Below are 19,778 nucleotides of genomic sequence, written 5' to 3' on the forward strand. Positions count from 1 at the left end.
ACACATTGGTACACATGACCAGTTTGGGAGGAGTTTGGCTCTCATGCTCTGCTATGCTGAAAGAGCTACCTCACCTCCTCACAGACATCTGAGTCTTCAAAACCTGACAACTGTGTATAGAACCATAGAATCAGAGAATCATAGAATGGTTTGGGTTGGAAGGGACCTTTAAAGGTCATCTAGTCCAACTCCCCTGCAGTAGTCAGGGACATCTTCAACTAGAGCAGGTTGCTCAGAGGCCCAGCCAACCCGACCTTGAATGTTGCCAGGGATGGAGCATCTACTGCCTCTCTGGGCAACATGTGCCAGTGGTTCACCACTCTCATTGTGAAAAATTTTTTCCTTAGATCTAGTTGAAATCAACCCTCTTTCAGTTTAAAAACTTTACCCCTTGTCCTATCACTACAGGCCCTGCTAAAAAGTTTGTCGCCATGTTTCTTACAAGCCCCCTTGAAGTACTGGCAGGCTGCAATAAGGTCTCCCCAGAGCCTTCTCTTCTCCAGGATGAACAACCCCAGCTCTCTCAGCCTGTCCTCACAGGAGAGGTGTTCCATCCCTCGGAACATTTTTGTAGCCTCCTCTGAACCCGCTCCAACAGATCCATGTCTCTCCTGTGCTGAGGGCTCCAGAGCTGGACACAGGATTCCAGGTGGGGTCTCACCAGGGCAGAGTAGAGGGGCAGAATCACCTCCCTTGACCTGCTGGCCACGCTGCTTTGGATACAGCCCAGGATATGGCTGGCCTTCTGGGCTATGAGCTTTTCTTTTTTTTTTCTTTCTTTTTTTTTATTTTCTCTTTCTTTTTTTTTTTTTTTGACACCCAAGAAGGCAAAGATGTGATGACCTTCTGTGTAAAGACCAACTCAGCATACATTTCGTATAGCTCTACCCAAGGCCAAGCAATGCTTTATTGTGCTCTCACCCAAGTAATGGTGGCATAGGCCATGCAGCAACCCACCCAAACTGCCCTCTTCCCTTCTCAGTTCTGTGTACCCTTAGTTGGAGCTGGGCGTGTACTGAATGTTTGTTGGACTGAGCTGCCGCCTCCTGCCTGGAAACTGTGGAAGGAGCTTACGGGGGAACTGCTTGTTCTATGCCTGTGGTGGGCTGACCTTGGCTGGACACCAGCTGCCCACCAAAGCCGCTCTATCACTCCCCTTCTCAGCTGGACAGGGGAGAGGAATTATAACAAAATGCTCGTGGGTTGAGACAAGGACAGGGAGAGATCACTCACCAATTATCGTCACGGGCAAAACAGAGTTGACTTGGGGTAACTAATTTAATTTATAGCCAATCAAAATCAGAGTAGGATAATGAGAACTAAAACCAAATCTTAAAACACCTTTCCCCCACCCCTCCCTTCTTCCTGGGCTCAACTTCACTCCCTATTTTCTCTACCTCCTTCCCCTGAACAGCACAGGGGGACGGGGAATGGGGGTTGTGGTCAGTTCATCCCACGCTTGCTCTGCTGCTCCTTCCTCCTCAGGGGGAGGACTCCTCACACTCTGCCCCTGCTCCAGCGTGGGGGCCCTCCCATGGGTGAGAGTCCTCCATGAGCTTCTCCAACATATGCAATGAAACAACAGCTATCTGACACTAAACTAAACGGTGACTACAGCAATACAGTGTGGAAGACTAAGCTGTGACTGGAAACCATGAGAGCGGGATGACTAACTTCCAAATTAGATGTGAGGATACAGAAGTACATGCAGATCCATGGCTAAAAGGATGTTGCTGTTGCCTTCATGAATGCAAGCTCAAATTCCCCCACACAGATGGGTAGCTCAAAGACAAAGCTCTTCTCATGTCCAGTGTGAAAGCTCTTTAGCTCAGTGGTGAGGTGCCTCTGTTCTAACGCTGGGTGGGACCAGTGCCAGCTCAGCAGTGTCAGAGCTGAACGACTCCGGTCCCTCAACCAGGCTTGCTCGTTTTGGCATGCTCTGAGCTGCAAACGTCTCTTCCTCCAAGCAGGGCAAGGAAGAACCAGAGGATTACAAACCTTTTGGGTCAGCAGCTGTTAGACATCCTTATTCCTCATGCACCTTGGTTCCTAGACTAACAAAGTTCTCCTTTTCCTTGGCCAAGAAACATTGCTGGTGAGGAGCTTTCCAACCTGGCCTGTCAACCTCCTCCGATCCAAGAGCGCTTGACACAAAATGGGTGTACAGTGGAGTAGAAATTCAAAGGGAAAACCTGCTAAAACTCATCATGAGATGCTAACATTGCCACGGATTGAAAATATGGGCTTAAATTCTGAGATACTAAGGTCACAGCAGCACTTTCAAAGCAGTGGAGAGAAATGTTTGTGTTATCTTCAGTAATTCAGGGAACAAAGAGCTCTGGAGCAAACCAAAGGACTGCAGGAGAGAGAATTATTTGCCCCACAGAGGGAAAGATGTGTTTCCATTTCTTCGGTGTGATGATGAAAAGAATCACAATGGATGAGAACATGAGAAGAATAAGTATACTTCTCGTCAGGTCCTGTGGTGACCTATATCACCCTTTCTTGCACTGATCACCTTGAGGGGCAAAAAACCACCATCTGTTCTTGTGGACCTGGGAGCTTGCAGAAACACTTCAAAGAGTAGCAGAGATAAGCCATAAACTATCTATCTCAGCAAAAAATGAACTCGTGGAGCAAATTCCTTCACAAATGTTAATGTCTAATGATCCAGGAGAGGCCAGGCTTACAGCTAGAGCTAATATCTTCTACCAGCCAAACTGACACACTGACACAGTGAAAGGAAAAAAAAAGCAAAGGTTTTTGGGAACATCTCCTTCGTATCAGAAAGCAAAGCAGAAAATCTGAGGGGCATTGCAAGAAAACCATGTTGCCTAAACTGAAATGAGAACCAAAAGACATGGCTCAGCACAGCTTCTAAGCATTTACAGAGAAAGATTTTGAAAATTCTGGTTTAGAACACAAAAACCTACTTGACAGCACCTTCTAATGCATCTTTGAAAAACAATGCACTAACAGAAAAATGTAGTTTGTCCGGGACAGAACAGCCCAGTCTCATAAGGCCTTTGTGTTGCACGTTACAAGCCTGCAAACCAGCAACAACTAGCAGGCACAGCAATTAAAATAGGTAAAATCCAGTGAGAGTTCTTCAACTCCCCCCACCTCGAAGAATCAAACCAAATTGCATGGTGGTACCCAGGGCAGGAGACACTCTGGGGCACAGGCTGGGATGCCATGTGCGTCTGTCCGACACGGCTGTCTGTCCCACGTGCCAGTGAGGACCACACTGCTCCCGGCCCTGGAGTACCACTGGTGTTACATGATAAATCTAACACCAGGCAGTTGTGACATGAGTGACATAAAACTGTCACCATCTTGGTTTGTATTTGCACTCCCATCCCAGGGTTTTACATTGAGTACAGCACATCAAGGGAGTAAAGGGTGTCATTTCCCTTTTTACAAATAGTTGACCTTAAAGACAGTGGGCTGCCATCTCTGCTGTGTTGTGTTGGTGCTCACCTCTCCCATGAGCTCAGTGCAATCTAGCCCCTTTCCGTGGCTCCTGGAGGTGCTCCAGCTATGGCTGCACAGTGCTGCACCAGCCTGTACTTCTTAAATGGTCTAGATTAGCTCAGACACAGCCTCTGCTGATGGGGCTGACAGCCTGCTCCCCAGACACAAGCAGGGGGGGAACAGCAGCCCTGGAGCCTTGGCCACAGGTTCCTGCTTCAGGCAGCAGCCCCAAAAAGCACGTTGGAGATACCCTGAGATACAGAGCATGCAGACATAAAACCTTCTCCTTGACCTTTGGTCACATCCATCCATCTCCCAGACCACAACTGCACTGTACAGTTCCTGACAATTTACATTGCCTCCGAGACTGAAAAATTACCCCTCTACCACCTCCAGCTGCCTTGGTGTGGTGGTGCAGTCCCTCACTCCCTTGTTCCTGGACTGCTCTATGGTCTTCAAGAATTCAGCTGGCTGGCAAGCCTTGGCCTTTATGCAATGAGTTTGGCAGTTAAGAGCCCCTTGACCATACCAAGCACCATTGCGTAGCTAAGGTGGGGAATGGCACCAACCGTACCAGGAATGTGGTTGCCTGGCCACAGCAGGGAACGAGAGCAGCAATAACTAAGCATCCCCTGACAGCCCTGGAACAATTGCTACCAACATTAATGGAAATTTGAGAATTCCAGTAGCTACTGACCCAGACTGTGGCCAGGATGGAGAATTACTGATGCCTAAAGTCAATCATCTCATGACCCTATAAACAGCGGTCCTAAGTGAAGCCCTTTGAGCTCTCCTAAATCGCAGTGGGCTGCGACCAGCATCTCCCTCTGAGTGGGATGCTTCTCAGAGCTCACGAACTCTCAAGTTTGCAAAGTTCAGAGGATGTCGCCAATGACCGACGATGGGACCTGGGCTGAAACCCCCACTCCTTGAGGCTCAACGCTTGCCCATTGAGAAATGCGACTGAACTCAAGGGGAATTTTTAACAGGTATACTTTTATATCTGTCTATGGCTATACCTCTGTCTCTGCGTGTGTGTGTATGCAATTTTCCCTTTTGCTATCAGCCGCTGATGAAGTCCAGGACTAGAAGTGGATTCAGCCGCACCTAGACTCCTCTCTGAGAAGGAGTTTAGAAAGCAAGGGGGTCCACTCTGAACCTCGTGACTCAACAGGAGGGTCTCCCTTATCTTCTTTCCATAATTCCTATATAAATCAACAACGTGATTCTGACTCGATTTCCCGGACCCCATGTAAATAATTTCCCTGATCCATGGGTAAATCATTCTATCCCAATTCTAAATTGATTTCTCTTTGTATGCTTTTTTCCCCATGTTGAATGAGTCATAGAGTGAACCTTGCTATCAAATTCTTTTGTCATGCTTTTGTACAAATTCATATTAAAATAATTTTCTTTCTAATATCTTTGGCGTTGATTCTTTAAACAGCCTAAACCACTCATTTGTGGCACCTGGGCATTGGCAAAATCCCCAGGTTGGAGAGAACGATGCTGGCAAACAGGGGGTCTGTTGGCTGGGCTCATGTTTCACAGATGCCTGTCCCTTGCGCTGCATCAGATGCCTGGGTGGCGTACCCATGGCAGCGGGCGCTGCGGCACGTCAGAGCCTGATGGCAGAGGTTGCAGAGAACATCTGAGTGCAGCAGATACTTGTACGAGAAAAGCCCTCATGAACTGTGGGGCTTGGCAATGGGTAAGAGTTACAACTGGAAAAATCAGAACTGTATCTGCTGCTCACTGAGTGTAAAATGAGAAAAGGTCAGGTAAAAGGCATTATTGCCATAATCCAGAGCAGGATGTTCTGCCACCATGTCAGAGGTGCCCATAAGTGAGTCACAGTGTTTGTTCACTACAGCCATTAAAAATAAGACTCAAGTACCTGCATGCGGGAGTATTCCTACCTACATACAAAAAGAAAAGCAAGGAGAAACACTTAGCATGTACAATCCTAAGAGATAAGACTGAATGGTGGAGCAGAAATCAGGCAACCCAGAGTGTATCACCTGCTTGATGTTTTGGCTATGTGTTGCATGGACCCTATCGCTTCACTGTGCTGCTTTTTAACTATCATTGCAAATAATGAAGGGCAGGCCTCTGCTGCCCTTACCTGTGTTGAGCTGAGTCTTGTTCAACCCTTGTTTTCATATAAATTGACTACAATAGGTGGGTTGGGGAGCAAGTATGCTTGGAGAGCAGAGCTAGTCTTAATATTTGTGTTGTAAAACATCTGGAAGCATGTGAAGACAAGACACGGCAATGTAATGTGATATTATGAATTATGATATTATGATATTATGAAATACCAATAGGAATAATAGGGAGGAAAAGCATTAAAGACAGTCAGGAATATATTTTTCCAGTCATGAGTTCCTTACCAGTGTCTTCATGTTGGAGTGCCCAATATATTTCATTACCTGAACCCGCTCAGTACTGGCATGGTCTACTCTTCAAAGGGAACAGGTGGAGACTGACCTGATCCTGATGCTGCAATTTGACTTGCTCCAGCTGCAGCCTGTGCTGCTCCTGCAGGCTCTCCCTCTTGGTGTTGTACTCCTCCTGCAGTTGCTGCTCCAGCGCCTGCAGCTCCTCCTGCTGCTGCCTGCGAAGCTTCTTCACCTCCTCCTCAAAGCGCCTCTCCAGTTCCTCCTTCTCACTCTGCAGTTTCTTCCATCTAGCTGTGTTGAGGGCTGTGGAGACGAGACCATACAGTCAGGCTCTGAACTCCTCTGGAGCAAACGGTGGCATCAGATCTGCTTGTACATCACTGAGCACAGTGGTTCTCACCAGCTCTGGGTCTCCCATGAATCTTAGTAATCACCAAGCTCTCGCTGTCGCTTCTCTCTCTGTTCCGCTCTCTCTCACACACACACACATGCATTTGTTTAAATAGAGGCACTGGCAGAATATGCAAAAGCCCATGCAAAACTGGGATCTGAATAATCATAATCATCATCATCATCATAATCATCATCATCAGGATGCTCCCTGGACTTGCAGGGTGACTGGATGGCCTCCTGGCCAGCAACAGTCTTGGACCTACAAATCGAGGCTTTGGGGCTTTTACTTTGCCTTGGATATAAGAAACAGCATGTGAGACAATCACTTGATACAAAGCCTTTCAACTGGGATACAAGATTTTCCTCATCTGCTTCTCTCAAGCCATAGTCTTGCCTAAGTCCCCAGTCCCAGTGATGTGCCAGGAAGGCAGAAGATGCCTGGGCTCTTGAGGATCATCCTGTGCACACGTTACGCAGGGGCTGTGATTGACCACTTGACTAGGAGAAGGAGATGCATCTCAAACATCCCATTTTCCAGCTGTTAGAAGCTGTTCACCCCATAAACCTGTCTTTTGCACCAGCTCCATCGAGGACCTCTCGATTCATTAATGGAATCTCTCGATTCATTAATGAATCCATTAATGCACGCTTGCTTATAATATTTTTATATTCAAACCACTACCCTGTGTGCTTCATGGGAATCAGGGAGCGCAAATGAAAGGCTGGTACTGAAGGCAATCAGAAAATGTGAAATTTTTACTCTTGTGAACTAACCCAATGACCATGTCTCCAAATTCACAACCATGCCTACAAGTAGTTTCAGGAGGTGCAACTCCAACAGTCCCATCAAGTCAAGGACAGTCAGTCTATTTCCCCACTTGGTTCCTCACCTGTATTGCTCCATGGGTCCCAGGACAGCAGTGGCATGAACACTGTGTCCTTGGCCATCTGCTTTGCTAAAGAACCAGTCAATCCAGATATTGAAGACTTGATGCAAGTTGGACAAGATCAGCCAGACTATATTTAGAGAGCAAGTTTGCTCACTTGCAAAGATCTAACAGGTAAGCAGTGATTAAAATCATCATGACCATAACATTCAAAACAACACTAGAGAAGAAGTGTGTTTTAATGTCACTGTTAGACCGTCTTTCTGATTTAGACTCATAGCTGGTTTAGAAAAATGATCACCTTTTGCATATACCACCTTTATCAGCCACTTATTCTTCCTTTGCCTTTCAAAATGCACATGCCATGCATAGACGTGTATGGCATTGTAAATCAGTGACCTGGAAGCAGATGTCTCCCTGGGCAGACAACTTCTGAATGTTTCAAAAACATATTTATCCTATGACTGCCATCTTATATTTGCTCAATGTCTGTGGCAAAAAAAAATCCGTGTTTTCCTGTCTCTTTCTACTGTGCTAATATTTTTTCAGGATAGCAATAATTTGTCAAAGTTACCTATGGTTGGGACCACAGCTCGTGTTAGGTGCATCTGTGCAAGGTAGTTTGTGCACCCAAGTTAGCCATACCCTTCCCCACGTAGCTATTTTTCACCTTGTTTAGAGCACTGCTTCCACACTTACTGGACAACAACATCCAGACTTGCTCAGTATGTCCAGACAGATACCCCTACTGGTGTCCTGTTCTGATCTTGACTTTTCTGGACCACTAAGAGGGACTGTGTGTCCCTTTCAAGCTCTCTACTCCTTACAGAAAGAGAGAAAGCGAGCCTGAACCAGTGAGCTTAGTACCACAGCACATAGAACGCTTTCCCACCTGCCTCTAAACCAAAATGGAACAGCGTAATTTATATGGTCATTAGCTGAAATGTCTTGTCTCCTGGCAGTTTGGATTATAGTTCTAAACCCTCTCTCTTACTTTTTGCTTTTTGATTTTCTTCAACATGCAAAGCGATCCTAGAGCTGGAGGACAAGGGGCAACGCTTGCAGCTCTGCGTTCAGTAGAATTAAAACTTACTCAAGCTTTAAATTGGAGCTGTAATGAATTCTGTTTCTCTCCAACCTCTCTAAGGAGATTACCCAGCACACAGGGAGGGCTGGGCAATGAAATGACATGATCTAACCAAAAGAAAGGCCATCTGAAACACTTTTTGTAAGCTGAAACACAAGAACATCTTGCAAACCAAACCCTGATGCAGGTGCAAAATAGGGGGAAGAGGAAACACGGGAAAGAGTGTCTGCATGGCACGTTCCCCACACACCCAAAACTGCAATTGGAGGCAGAAAATGAGGTCATTGCCCAGGAAATTTGCCCTGTACTGAATATCAAACACCTCTAACGAGAAGGAGTGATTCCTACTACAGTCTCACAGATCAAAACAAATGAAGCCGAGGACTTCATTCAAGACTGGTGAGGAAAGACTGAATCTCTTCTTAGACAGCAGATGGACCTTGGGGCTGGCTCTACTGAGACGGGAGCAGCAGAAGGTGACAATTGTGCAGCCCAATACAAGGTTTGTGTCTCCCTCACCCAGCTGGGGAGCAGGAACCAGCGGGGGAGAGCCTGCCTTGCTGGAGCCAGCGTTTAACCAGCTGCGGCTTCAGTACATGGTTCTGGTGAACCAGGCTGGATCGCCTCCAGCAAAGCCCCGACAACAGATGCCTGAACAGAAGACCCGCTAATGTTGCTGGAAAACAGCAAATTTTGCTTTTAGACATCGGGATATGGATACGGTAGAAGTGAGCTCCTCTGGTAGGAAGAAAATAATCACTAAGGTATATAAATATATTAATGACACAGAACAAGACAAACAGCACAACTGCTACCAGCTGCTATTGAGAAGAGTTACACCCTGTTTTTCTTTTTCCTTCTCTCTATGTATTTCAGTTGCTGCTTACGGGCTGGAAAGGACTCTGACATAACATGGTGTTTCCTGGGATGACAGCGTGCTGGCTTACACGAGAGCGGCTGCCGTTGCTTCTCTACTCCCCGAACATCGAGTGGCTTTTACAGTGCGCAACAGATGAGCAAAACCCATTTCAGGCCAAGGTGGGAAGCTGAGGGAGAGGGAGGTGTCGCTAATGGACAGATCCTCCTGCACAAACCCAGCCTGAGCCGCAGCCCAGCCTCCCCAGCCCTGGCGCTTTGCATTCAGGGGGTAACTCCCGTGGGAACCGGGGGGCTGGCGTCACGTGGCCTCGCACTTCTGACATGAGAAATGGGCTCTTCACCATGCAGACTCTGCTCTTCCTCCGGACCCTTGGCTGCAAGCCACCTCGCTCAGGTCTTCTGACTGGGAGGCATATCCAGGAGGAGATGGCACACAGGCTTTGGCTTTCAAACTCTCGTGAACGCAGATAAGACAAATTTTAAACATGACATCTGATCATCTTCCATTCATCCAGGTTTTTATGCATCTCCATACCTCCTCTCAAGTCACTTCGTATGTCATTTGTCTGACAGCAAAGGAGCAGCTAATTCTGACATTTAATTTCCATCTGTTTGAAGGAAAACAGCCGGTGTTCAAAACCTCTTTATTCCAGCAGTCTCAGTGTTGCGGCTGAGAAGTGCTTATATTCACAGTTTATAAAGATGGGTGTCTTGGGCGTAGAACGATTGCTTGTCCTGTTTTTCTAGCCTTGGTATTTCTAGCAAAATACATGAGCAAATCTTACTGCATAAAATAACAAGTCCCTCAGTGTCTATAGAGGCCACATTCCTCCTCAGGGCTGGGAAGGGAGAAGCACTTTACTATTTCACTGCATGCTGGTTTCAGATGAGGTGCGATACTTCACAGCAGTTTTGGGGGTAAAGGTGGACCATGTTATCGGAACCTGAATATTTTGCCTGGCTGCAGAAGGGTGCAGGTCTCCCTAGGTTGTTTTACACATGCTCCATCACTGCTCTTGCTTCAGCAGTGATTTTATTCACCAAAAGAGTTTTCCTTAAAAATATATTCTGACTTTTCTGAACAGTGGATTACATCTCTCAGTTCCATTGCTTTGTATAGCAGAATCCTGCAGTTTCTGCTGAAGTTAACAGAGACTCTGTGCTGTCAAAACCAAGCACATTCAGCACCTAAATCGTAATTCTGGATTAGAGCTATTGCCTAAACAACTAAATGTTAGACACACTGCCTGTACCAACGCTGGCTAGTCCAGCCTTGTTTTACTGATTCATCCAGGCGTTTACATCAGTGAGTCTGACACAGTGAATTTACACATGAGAAATCAGGAACTTCTGACCAACACCCATGCTGTTTAACTGGACTGGTTATTTTTAAATTAATGAGAGACTACTTATCAAAGTGACTGAGACAAGTCAGAACTACAACTTGGTTATAGTCAAAATAACACGCTCTGTAGATTTTACCGAAATTTCTTCATAGAATCACTTGTGATTGCTGTTGTCTTATTTTACAGTTTCCTTACTTATATGCATAAAGCTTGGCAGAATATGTACAACGTACAGCTTCTGATAGTGAGACCAAAATAATCCTCCTGTAGGGAACACCCACAGTCCCAGCCTGCATTCCTTTAGAGACGACAAAGAACTGCGCTGACAAGAACCGCTCTCATGCCCATAGCGTTTGCCATTTCTCCTTGTCCACAGATTTAAAACACTGGTTGTTTCACAAAATTTAATTTTATAATTTTCTTCCAAAGGAAAACAGACTCTCCAGCAATTTTTGACTTACACTCAAAAACATAGACATTCACCTTCCATGTGTATGGATACATACTGGGATTTGTACTACTGACTAATTTTTTCACATCCTGCTGGAATGCAATACCTGCACATCTTCATCGTTTTGCCCATCCTCCTACCTAAGCATGATGCATCTCAGGGTTGTACAGAGAAGATTACCTCCAACAAGCAGGACAGACCACCAGCCACCCCTGTTGCTCCTAAACAGCCTCTGCTCAGCATCTCAGTGTCTCCCAGAGTGGTGGATAGCTCAGGAAGAGGTGGCCTGTGATGGCTCCTCTCCAATACCCATGCCCACAGGACCACTGAGGAAAGGACTATCTCACACCATCTTTCCCCTCTCTGAGAAAGCACATACTCATCTATGGCTAATCTCCCTTCTGAAGCAGTACAGCCCAGCTGAGACCTCAGACTGCTCTTTGGGAGTATTTGGGGTTCTTACCAAAACTGTCTTCACGTACCCCACCAGCAGCTCATTTTGTGCAGAGGAGGTATCTATTGCTGCATACACACGAGCAATGGCAAGGGCAGGCAGTGCAGTGGTCTCCTGTTACTGAATGTGCTGCTCTCTGACCCCCAAACAGGCACTCCATTATATCCCTAGCAAGATTCTCCAGCAAAACCACCAGCGATTTGTATTCACTTCAGCTGTACAAACACAGTATAAAGGGAAGCACAGCTCTGTATCTCCAGCACTGTACCTCTCTTTCCTTCCCATGTCACCGCCACTTGCAAAAGCACTCATGAAAACGAGCAAACCCAACCCGCTAGAAAGAGGTAGGGCTTTCAAATGAGAAGTGGGTATTCAGTGGAGAGCTTCAGATGTGCCCTGCCTAAAGAATGCACTGGCGGCAACAAGTCTTCTGTGAGAACTGTGGAGATGCAGAGGATGGGTGAAGGCAGGCATCAGGGAATAACTGGAAATGCTGTTTTGCTATTGCTGCAGTATCATTTGGCTGTGGGGACAATAAAGCTCTCTACAAAATCATGATCAACCAAAAAATTTCAGAGGGGCTCAGCAGGGAGCACAAGCTGTTTGGCATCAGAAAAGGACTGCGCTCAGCTTTTATGCAGTGGGTTGTCATAGCCAAGGTGAAGATGAAGCACGGGGAGGAGCTGCAGTTCTGCTCACCTCACAGAGGTTTGGTCTGAGCCCTGCTTTGCAAACCAAGTCACCCTCCTACCCATGGCACAATCTGTGCTTAATGTGTGACCCAGTACCTTGGGTCCTACATGCAGGGAAAGCTGAGAGGTCACCTCTGTTCACAGCTCCAGTCATCAGTGGTTCCACCACCTTTTGATACTCAAGGTGTCCCCTGCCCCAGTGGTCCTCCCTCCAGGTGCCCTTCCTCCTCTCCATTTGCCCTGGGGTAGATGAACCCAGCATCACACCTGTTCTGGGGAGATTTAATCCCAAAAGAACTCAGCCTGTTGGCTGAAGCCAGGGCAAAAGCCCATCTTCTCTCTCAAGAGTTGAAATGTCTTTACACCCTCCCCGTCTCTCCTGTCCAGACCAGAAGCCAAACAGGAAAAGTGGTGCACGCGGATAGCAGCGAATACACAGAACAAATACGACACGTTGTTTTTGCCATCTTTCAACCAGGAAGAGACCTTAGAGGTATTAATAAGTAAGTTCTGAGCTTGGTATCCTTCCGTTTGTAGCTGAACTGCAAAACATGCAAACGTACATAAGCAATGCATTCCCAGTCACCGTGCACCACAACGGTCCCAGGTTCCCACTTCTCATCACGCTATGCTTTCTCTTTGGCAGTGGTGGTACGTAGTGTGAAAAGAGAAGCTATGGATTTATCAAGAACCATTTGTCTAGTAAAGATGACGCACAACTAGCTCCTCTGTGTGTGGTGATGGACCCATCTGCACAACAAAGAGGTAAAATCATGGTTGCCTGCAAAGCCAACAAAACCCTTTGCCACTGGGCTTCAGAAGACACTTCATCACATGTATGCAGGTTCCCCAGGATCAGGTCACAGGGAATAACTGCTTTTGTGCAAGGTGAGAAAATCACTTTTGTTATCACTTTGCTTTTAGTACTTACCAACTTCATCCCTGATCTTTGCAAGCTCGACTCCTAACTCCTTTATTTTCACAAGGGCATTTTCATTCTGTTTAAGGAAAAAGAGAGAAAAATATGTATAGTCCCCATGTTTATCCCAGATACGCACTTTCACATGTTCATTTAGTAAAGCAGATTAGATTGATTCCTTAGATCTTTTTTTTTTTTTTTTGGCCAGAGGAATTAGAATGGACTCATTCAGTTTTTAAATCAAGCTTAGGAGCTGCGACTAACTGGCTATAAATACCTTGTATCTCTGTGAATGCATGTACACACACTCATGTGCACAGGACAGCACAGAATACTCTATTTACTCCTATGTGTCTAAAAAGACATTTGTATTTTTTTATCATTTTGTGTTCAGTCTGTGTACCATTATGGCTGGACTGCATGTACAAGATGGTTTTACTAATTCTGTTAAAACACTTCCATCTATTTATGCCTGCATTTAACCATCTCTAAACGTATTAAGCTCACACAGTCAAATCTGCAGAGCAGATTACTGTATTTACACCATTCTAGGCATGATGGGCATACCTATACAGACTCACTAATGGCCTGATGTTCATGCCTATTTCCACATCCATTTCTGGTATTTTCTTGTCTGTAAAAGACAAGAGATCATTTTCTTGACCTCTCTCAAAATAAATCTGAATACTTAAGGAATTAAAACAGATAAGCTGGCCAAAGGAAAATTAAAACATCTTTACATTAACAATGCTAAGGTGTTGTTACTAAAATGCAAGGACTTTGGCAGCAGATACCTCAGGACTGCTGTGCAAAATGACAAAGAAAAGCCTCAGGAAAATCTATTGGAGTTTGGTTTAGTACAATAAATCCTAGCATAACGGTTCAAGCATAAGAGCACTTTAAATTGGAATGTATCCTGAATCACATTAGGAAGACAAAGGAACGTATCCTGCTGGGAAGATCACCAATGATTAGGAAAACTAGATCAGACTACTATAAATATGTCCTAGGTTAGAAAAGGCCGAGAATCTTTAAAGGACACTACAGAAAAATCATATTCAAGATAAAAGGCAGTGTAGTAGCAAATGGAATTAAAAGCAGTCCTAGAAAGTAAATATTTCAGTAATAAGCAAGCAAGGCTAATAAAAATCTAGGGCATGGAAAGGATTAGTTTGGCAGCAGGATACTTAGCTGACAGGATAGCAAGTTAGTTCTGTCTTACCAAAATGAAAGTGAAAAAAAAAAAAAAAATATTTCAGAGCTTAATGTTTCTGTTTATTTTTCCTGCATCTAATATTTAACTCTGTTAAGAGAAATAACACAACAGATTTATTTTTGGTAAAACTGGGAAACTGGAATCCGGAATTTAAATTAAACCTTTACACACTGCCCTTTTGGGATGCTTTCTACTAGATGCAAGGGACATGCTTTCTGGAAAGTTTTGCTGTAAATGGAGTGATTAACTGAGCTGATTCGAGAGCCTCGGGTGCCTGAGGAGACCCAGGCGATGTGGGCATCTTTCTTCCTCAGTTATGGGAAGAAGCCAGACATGCAAGGCTGGGCTCCTCCAACCAGCCAGCTCCATAGGCTGCTGAGTAACGCACAGGGGTTGTGTGCCAGGACTGCAGAGTCCCCAGCCCCGGCCAACTGCATTAGGCTCAGAGTAAAAAGGAGCGGGTTGTTTTGTTGTTTGTTTGGGCTTTTTTTTTTAATTAATTTAAAAGCTATGAAAAAATAAAAAGATCTGGGTAAATATAGCCTGGTATGTCAAAAAAGCACAGCCCTTCACAGATTCCCAAACCAGCAGTCTCACAGAGATAAGGTTTCCCCTTTTGGAGAACATCACTGCATCTTCCCATACCATCTGTTTAACTCACTGGAGTCATTTTAAGAAGTGTTTTTGAGAGATTGCCAGCACTGGTGCCCTTGAAGGCATGTGCACAGGGATATACAGGATACGGGACTTGCAGATGGGAAGGACCCACTCAGATTACCAGCTCCCATAATTTGAAACAAAAGCCATTTAAAGCAAGCGAGCTCTGTATAAATCATTGCCAGCAGACAGGCAGAACTCGGTAAAATTGTTACTATTCTCCTTACATGAAGAAAATGAAAAGCAAGTTAAAAAAAATGACACCCTAGAGGAAAAAAAAGTTGTTAAAATTTTGATCCCCCATGAGATATATTACAGACTCCTTTATTTTATTATATGTTTTCACTTAGATAAGGTTTGTCCTACCCTTAAGGACACTTGGTGGAGAGACCCTTTCCAAAAGAGAGGAGAATCACCATGGTACTAGCTTAAATGTGCTATCCCACAACTCAAGCTCTAGCAGGGACACCATCCCTCCTGGCTGCCTCCTGCCACACTGAGGCCATGGTTTCCAGAGCTGCCCCTGGGGCTATTTCGAGCAGCCGGTGTTGGCACAGCCCAGGTGCCATCGCTGTCACATGCCTGCCCTGCCAATACTTCTTGCATTGTATTTTATTTTGGTTAGAGCTTTCTGACTGCTCTTCGGGACCTCTTATTTATGTTTCCTGGGAGGTCAGGTGTGCAAGGGTTGCCCTCAGAGCCAAGGTCTCAAGCAGGCCCTCCTTCTCAGAGGGTTCTTTCAGAGAGAAACAGCACATGAGAACTCCTCTTCCTCTTCTGCAAGACAGGCAAGGTGTGGTTTTGGCTAATTACCGTATCAGCCTCATGGTCTCCTGGATGCACAGTGACCTTAGAAATCCCTGACATCGTCTGTTACGGTGACCTGCTTTGTCAGCGTAACATGACAGGTTTGGACTGCACGTGTTCCTGCAACCAGCGTGAACATGACATCAATACAAAACAAAAAAGCTTCTCCTTGTTATCATCAGCCTGGCTCTGCAGACAACCAGCACTTCAGTGTCAGTGCAGCCAGGGCACCGGGAATGCCAGCGCTTAGGAAACCGAATGTTACAGGAGAGCAAAACTGGATCTGACATGAGAATGTAAAGCTATCAGGTCCAATGATGAGATTCATATAGGTCCAACGTCAAGACATCAAAGCAACCAGAAAATTCACAAGCACGCACGGAAAAATCTGCCAAAACAAATGTGTAATAAAACAAATTAACAGGATATCCCACTGAATTAATCAATCTTCATTAATATTTATCTCAGCAAAGTATTTGAAAGAGAAGACAGAGTAAGCAGGAACTTCTGCTGCCTTCCCAAGAGTCTCGTGTCTAACAGGCTCAGTGTATCAAAGGAGCTTCGTAGGTGCCCTTCACTAGGCCACTGGTTGGAATCGAGCCATTGAGGGTGACTGACTAAGGGCCAAATCCAACTTAGGTTGGAGGCTAAGCGACCACACTAGTGACACAGCCATTTCCAGCGGGTGAAAAGGTCACAGACACTGTAGTGAGATTGTGTAAATATCCAGCATTTCAGTACGGCAGTTAAATGGCAAGGGAGAAAAAAAAGTCCTTCGATGTGAACTGGGATTAATTTTTGTTGGCCAAGATGTGAAATCAAAACAGTGGGTTTTGTGCAAATTAAAACACTGCATTTATTTTTCAGGTAGTTTTAATGAATGATGGATTTCATTATTGCTTGGAAAACCAATGAGAAAAGTCTTCCATTGGCTGCATGCCAAGAAATGACTCTGATACTGAAGTAATTTTCATAAATAAAATCACACTCATGATGGGAATTGAAGGAAACCTTCTTCCTCATACCTGTAGTCTACAACACAATAGTTAAGTCTTCTGTCTGGAATATGTCACAACTCTTCAGACAAAGAAAAATAGAATAGACAAGTAGAATGATATATTTCTTGTGTGCTTAAACTACTGCTCTATTGAATAGAAGACACAGTAGCAACTCTCTTTCCCATCATCAGCTTTATAACATATGGACCTCCCAATATTTCTCCCGTGAAAGGCTCAATGTCAGGCTGCATTTCAGCAAGTAAAACAGACACTGAAAATGGCACTTACGTGTTATTCATTTTGAGTACACCTCACTGAGGTATGACTTATATTGGTGCAACATCCAAGCAGCTTCAGAGCTTAACTGGCAGGTAGTCAGGCAGGTAGGCAGAGGGGTAGGAAGGAAGGAGGAATTAATCCAATTAAACAACAGTGGCCAAAATTTAACGGTGTAGTTCAGAAAAAAATCTGCTGGATTTAGATATAACTGCATATGAGGACCTGGAAAAATAACTTAGTAAAAGATGCCATGATACAGGCCTGAGGATGGGCCAGATGCTGATGCTGTCCAAACAGATTAAGAAGGGAAGTAGTGACGAAGGCTTGGGGGAGAGGAAAGGCTCTGTTTTAGTTGCATGGAGCTTCAGCCAGCAGCTAGACATCCTCAAGGAGATATCATGGGCAGGGACACAGGTTAAAGTTTTACTTTGGACCAGCAATAATTGTGGGATGGGGAAGCGGAGTTGCCTTAGAGTATCTCTTGTCTGAGAACTGCAAACTACCTGAGAGATACTAATTCATTAGGAATGCTAATTAATTAATTAAACCTCCAGGTACTTTTTAACAGTAGGTAAGCAACAGTAGATCCACTGCACAAATGGGTCAGATGAGGCAAGGAACATCAGAAAATTGCCCAGACCCGCATAGGAAATTAAGTGCAGCTGGGAAGTAAACACAGGAGCCTGCAGTTACCTCCCCAGACTGACACGTCTCTCCCCCTGCCAACTTACATGCTTGCTTATATTCTGAGGTCCAAATACATGTACAGTATCTCTACAAACACTTCCCACTTCTTTATGATACCATGCACTGCACACAGATGCTCTGTGGCACTTGTTATTAAAACTGCTCCTTCAGAACAGCTTTTCTGTATCCAATGCTTTCAAAATATTAAAAGAAACCCAGAACAAACCAAGACTGACCTGCAAATGGTGCTTAGTCACTGTTGTGCTTTATTCAAAGTTCCCTGGGGCAAGGCCTTACATTATCATTGGAAAGAGAAGCATATACATTGAGAATCCTCTTGTACCAATAAATATTTCAGACGATACTTGTAGAAGCAAGAACTGAATCCCACTGCAGCTGATGTTCAAAACGATCCACATTCTTCCTTCAAAAAAGAGGTGTTTCTAACAAACACTGCTGTTTCAATCAAGCTGGTTATCAGGTAATCCTCCCTCATAATACTCTTCAGGTTAAAGTTTACAAGCACCTAGATATCGCCCAGTGACTGTACTTTAACAAGGTTTATATTAAGCCATACATTTTATCTTAACCTGGTTAACAGCATATCTCAAGTGGTATTTGAACATATTATTAGGTAAATGGGAGACACTATCAGTTTTTCATTCAACCGAGTGTATGAATATTTTAAAAAGCCAAACTCTAACAAAATATACTACACAAGCATGTGTTTCTGCCAAGATAGTTTCTGTTAAGCAAATTAAATGCATATGTTCATTCTCTCCCTCTTCTGTACGTACTTAAAATCCAGGCAAATTTCCAGAGGAACAGCATGGAAAGCTATGTGTTAGAAATGTCCCACAACTTCTCTCCCACATGCTATTCTCCTGCTACCTGTAGCTATGTACTTACCTCTGCACCGACGTTTGTTCACCACCCATTTTGGTGCCTGGGAATTTGCTTGGTTGAGATTCACCCTGACATAAGAAAACATGTAGTTTTGCCTTGTTTCACTTCTAGACCGGAGGATCAATCCTCCGTCAGAAAGGACGATCATTAGAGAGGTAAAACCTTAGGACAGCTGGAGGTTGAATAATCTCTCTTCAAACTTTAAAACTCTGTGCGAGTTGCCTTTATAACTTGTACTCCAGAGGGTTATTAAACATGTATGAAAAGCACAGCAAGAAATCCAGCCGACTGCTACGACGGAAGACGCCGGTGGTCCCTCCTTGCTCCACCAGACCCCAAGCTTTACGTTTAGACTGCGGGATGAAGTTACGTAAGGCACTGCAGCGCCTGTGAAGGCGAGAGCTAGGCTTCTCCCCAGCGGGGGGGAGCGCAGCGCACCCTAAATAAGCCGAGCATCGCTCCCCGCGCCGTCGCCCCGGGATGCGCGCACGCCACCGCTGCCCGCTAGAAGCAGCAGCACGGGCTCCATCGCGGTAACGGCCACCTTCCTGCCCCCTCCCTGAAGGATAAAAAGAGGCAAAAGTACCGTCTGGTCCTCGCACCGAGCGCGGGAAAAACGCGTGGAGCAGCATTTGCCCATCCTGGCAGGACCGCCACCCGCCGGGCTGTCACCCACCCGGAGCCAGAGGGTGAGCCGCTTGCCAAAAAGGGATGTCGCTCTCCCGCACGCCGAGGCCGGCCAGGGCAGGGCGCGGTCCCCCCCGGCTACCTGATGCCTCCCGGGGGCCGCGGGGCCACGGAGCCGGGAGCGGGGACGGGAGGGCGGCTGGCCGGCAGCTGCCTGCGGCTGGGGCTAAGGCAGACCAGCGGGTGCGGAGCAGCAGAGCTTGGACCCCCGCGGAGGGCTGCGCGCTCCCCTCCCTGCCCGCGCAGAGATGCTCTCCGGCTCGCTCAGGCCTCCCCCGAAAAAAAGGGGTCCGATCGCTCCGGCTGGCGGACGCTTGCCCAGAGCTGGGCACTTCCCGCAGCGCCATGGCAGGAACGCGTCGGGGCGAGGGGTGGCAGGGAAAGGGTTTGAAACTTCGCGGCGAAAGCCCCAAACGCGCTGAAATCCGGCAGCCAGCCTGGGCTCTCCGCGGGCGGCGGCTCCGGCCGGTTCTCTCCTTCACGCCGCATGCACAGCCACCGGCCGCTGTAGTCCCCTTCCTCCGCCGCCACTGGGAAGGTGCCTTTAACCCGAACGT

The 19,778-nt window shown here is 45.9% G+C and overlaps 1 protein-coding gene across 1 annotated transcript in view; it reads right to left on the reverse strand.

The window, feature by feature from the left end:
* Positions 1-19,778, reverse strand: part of MTUS2 (microtubule associated scaffold protein 2) — a gene marked incomplete at both ends in the record, with an annotated part of 209,258 nt that overhangs the window by 16,432 nt on the left and 173,048 nt on the right. The window contains 2 exons of the mRNA XM_082008931.1: positions 5,965-6,179; positions 12,997-13,063. Of these exons, the coding sequence (XP_081865057.1) occupies positions 5,965-6,179; positions 12,997-13,063 (282 nt within the window). The remainder of the gene's footprint in view (positions 1-5,964; positions 6,180-12,996; positions 13,064-19,778) is intronic.

The sequence above is a fragment of the Phaethon aethereus genome (assembly GCF_964289735.1).
Source record: "Phaethon aethereus genome assembly, chromosome: 1".
In the NCBI taxonomy this organism is placed as follows: Eukaryota; Metazoa; Chordata; class Aves; order Phaethontiformes; family Phaethontidae; genus Phaethon; species Phaethon aethereus.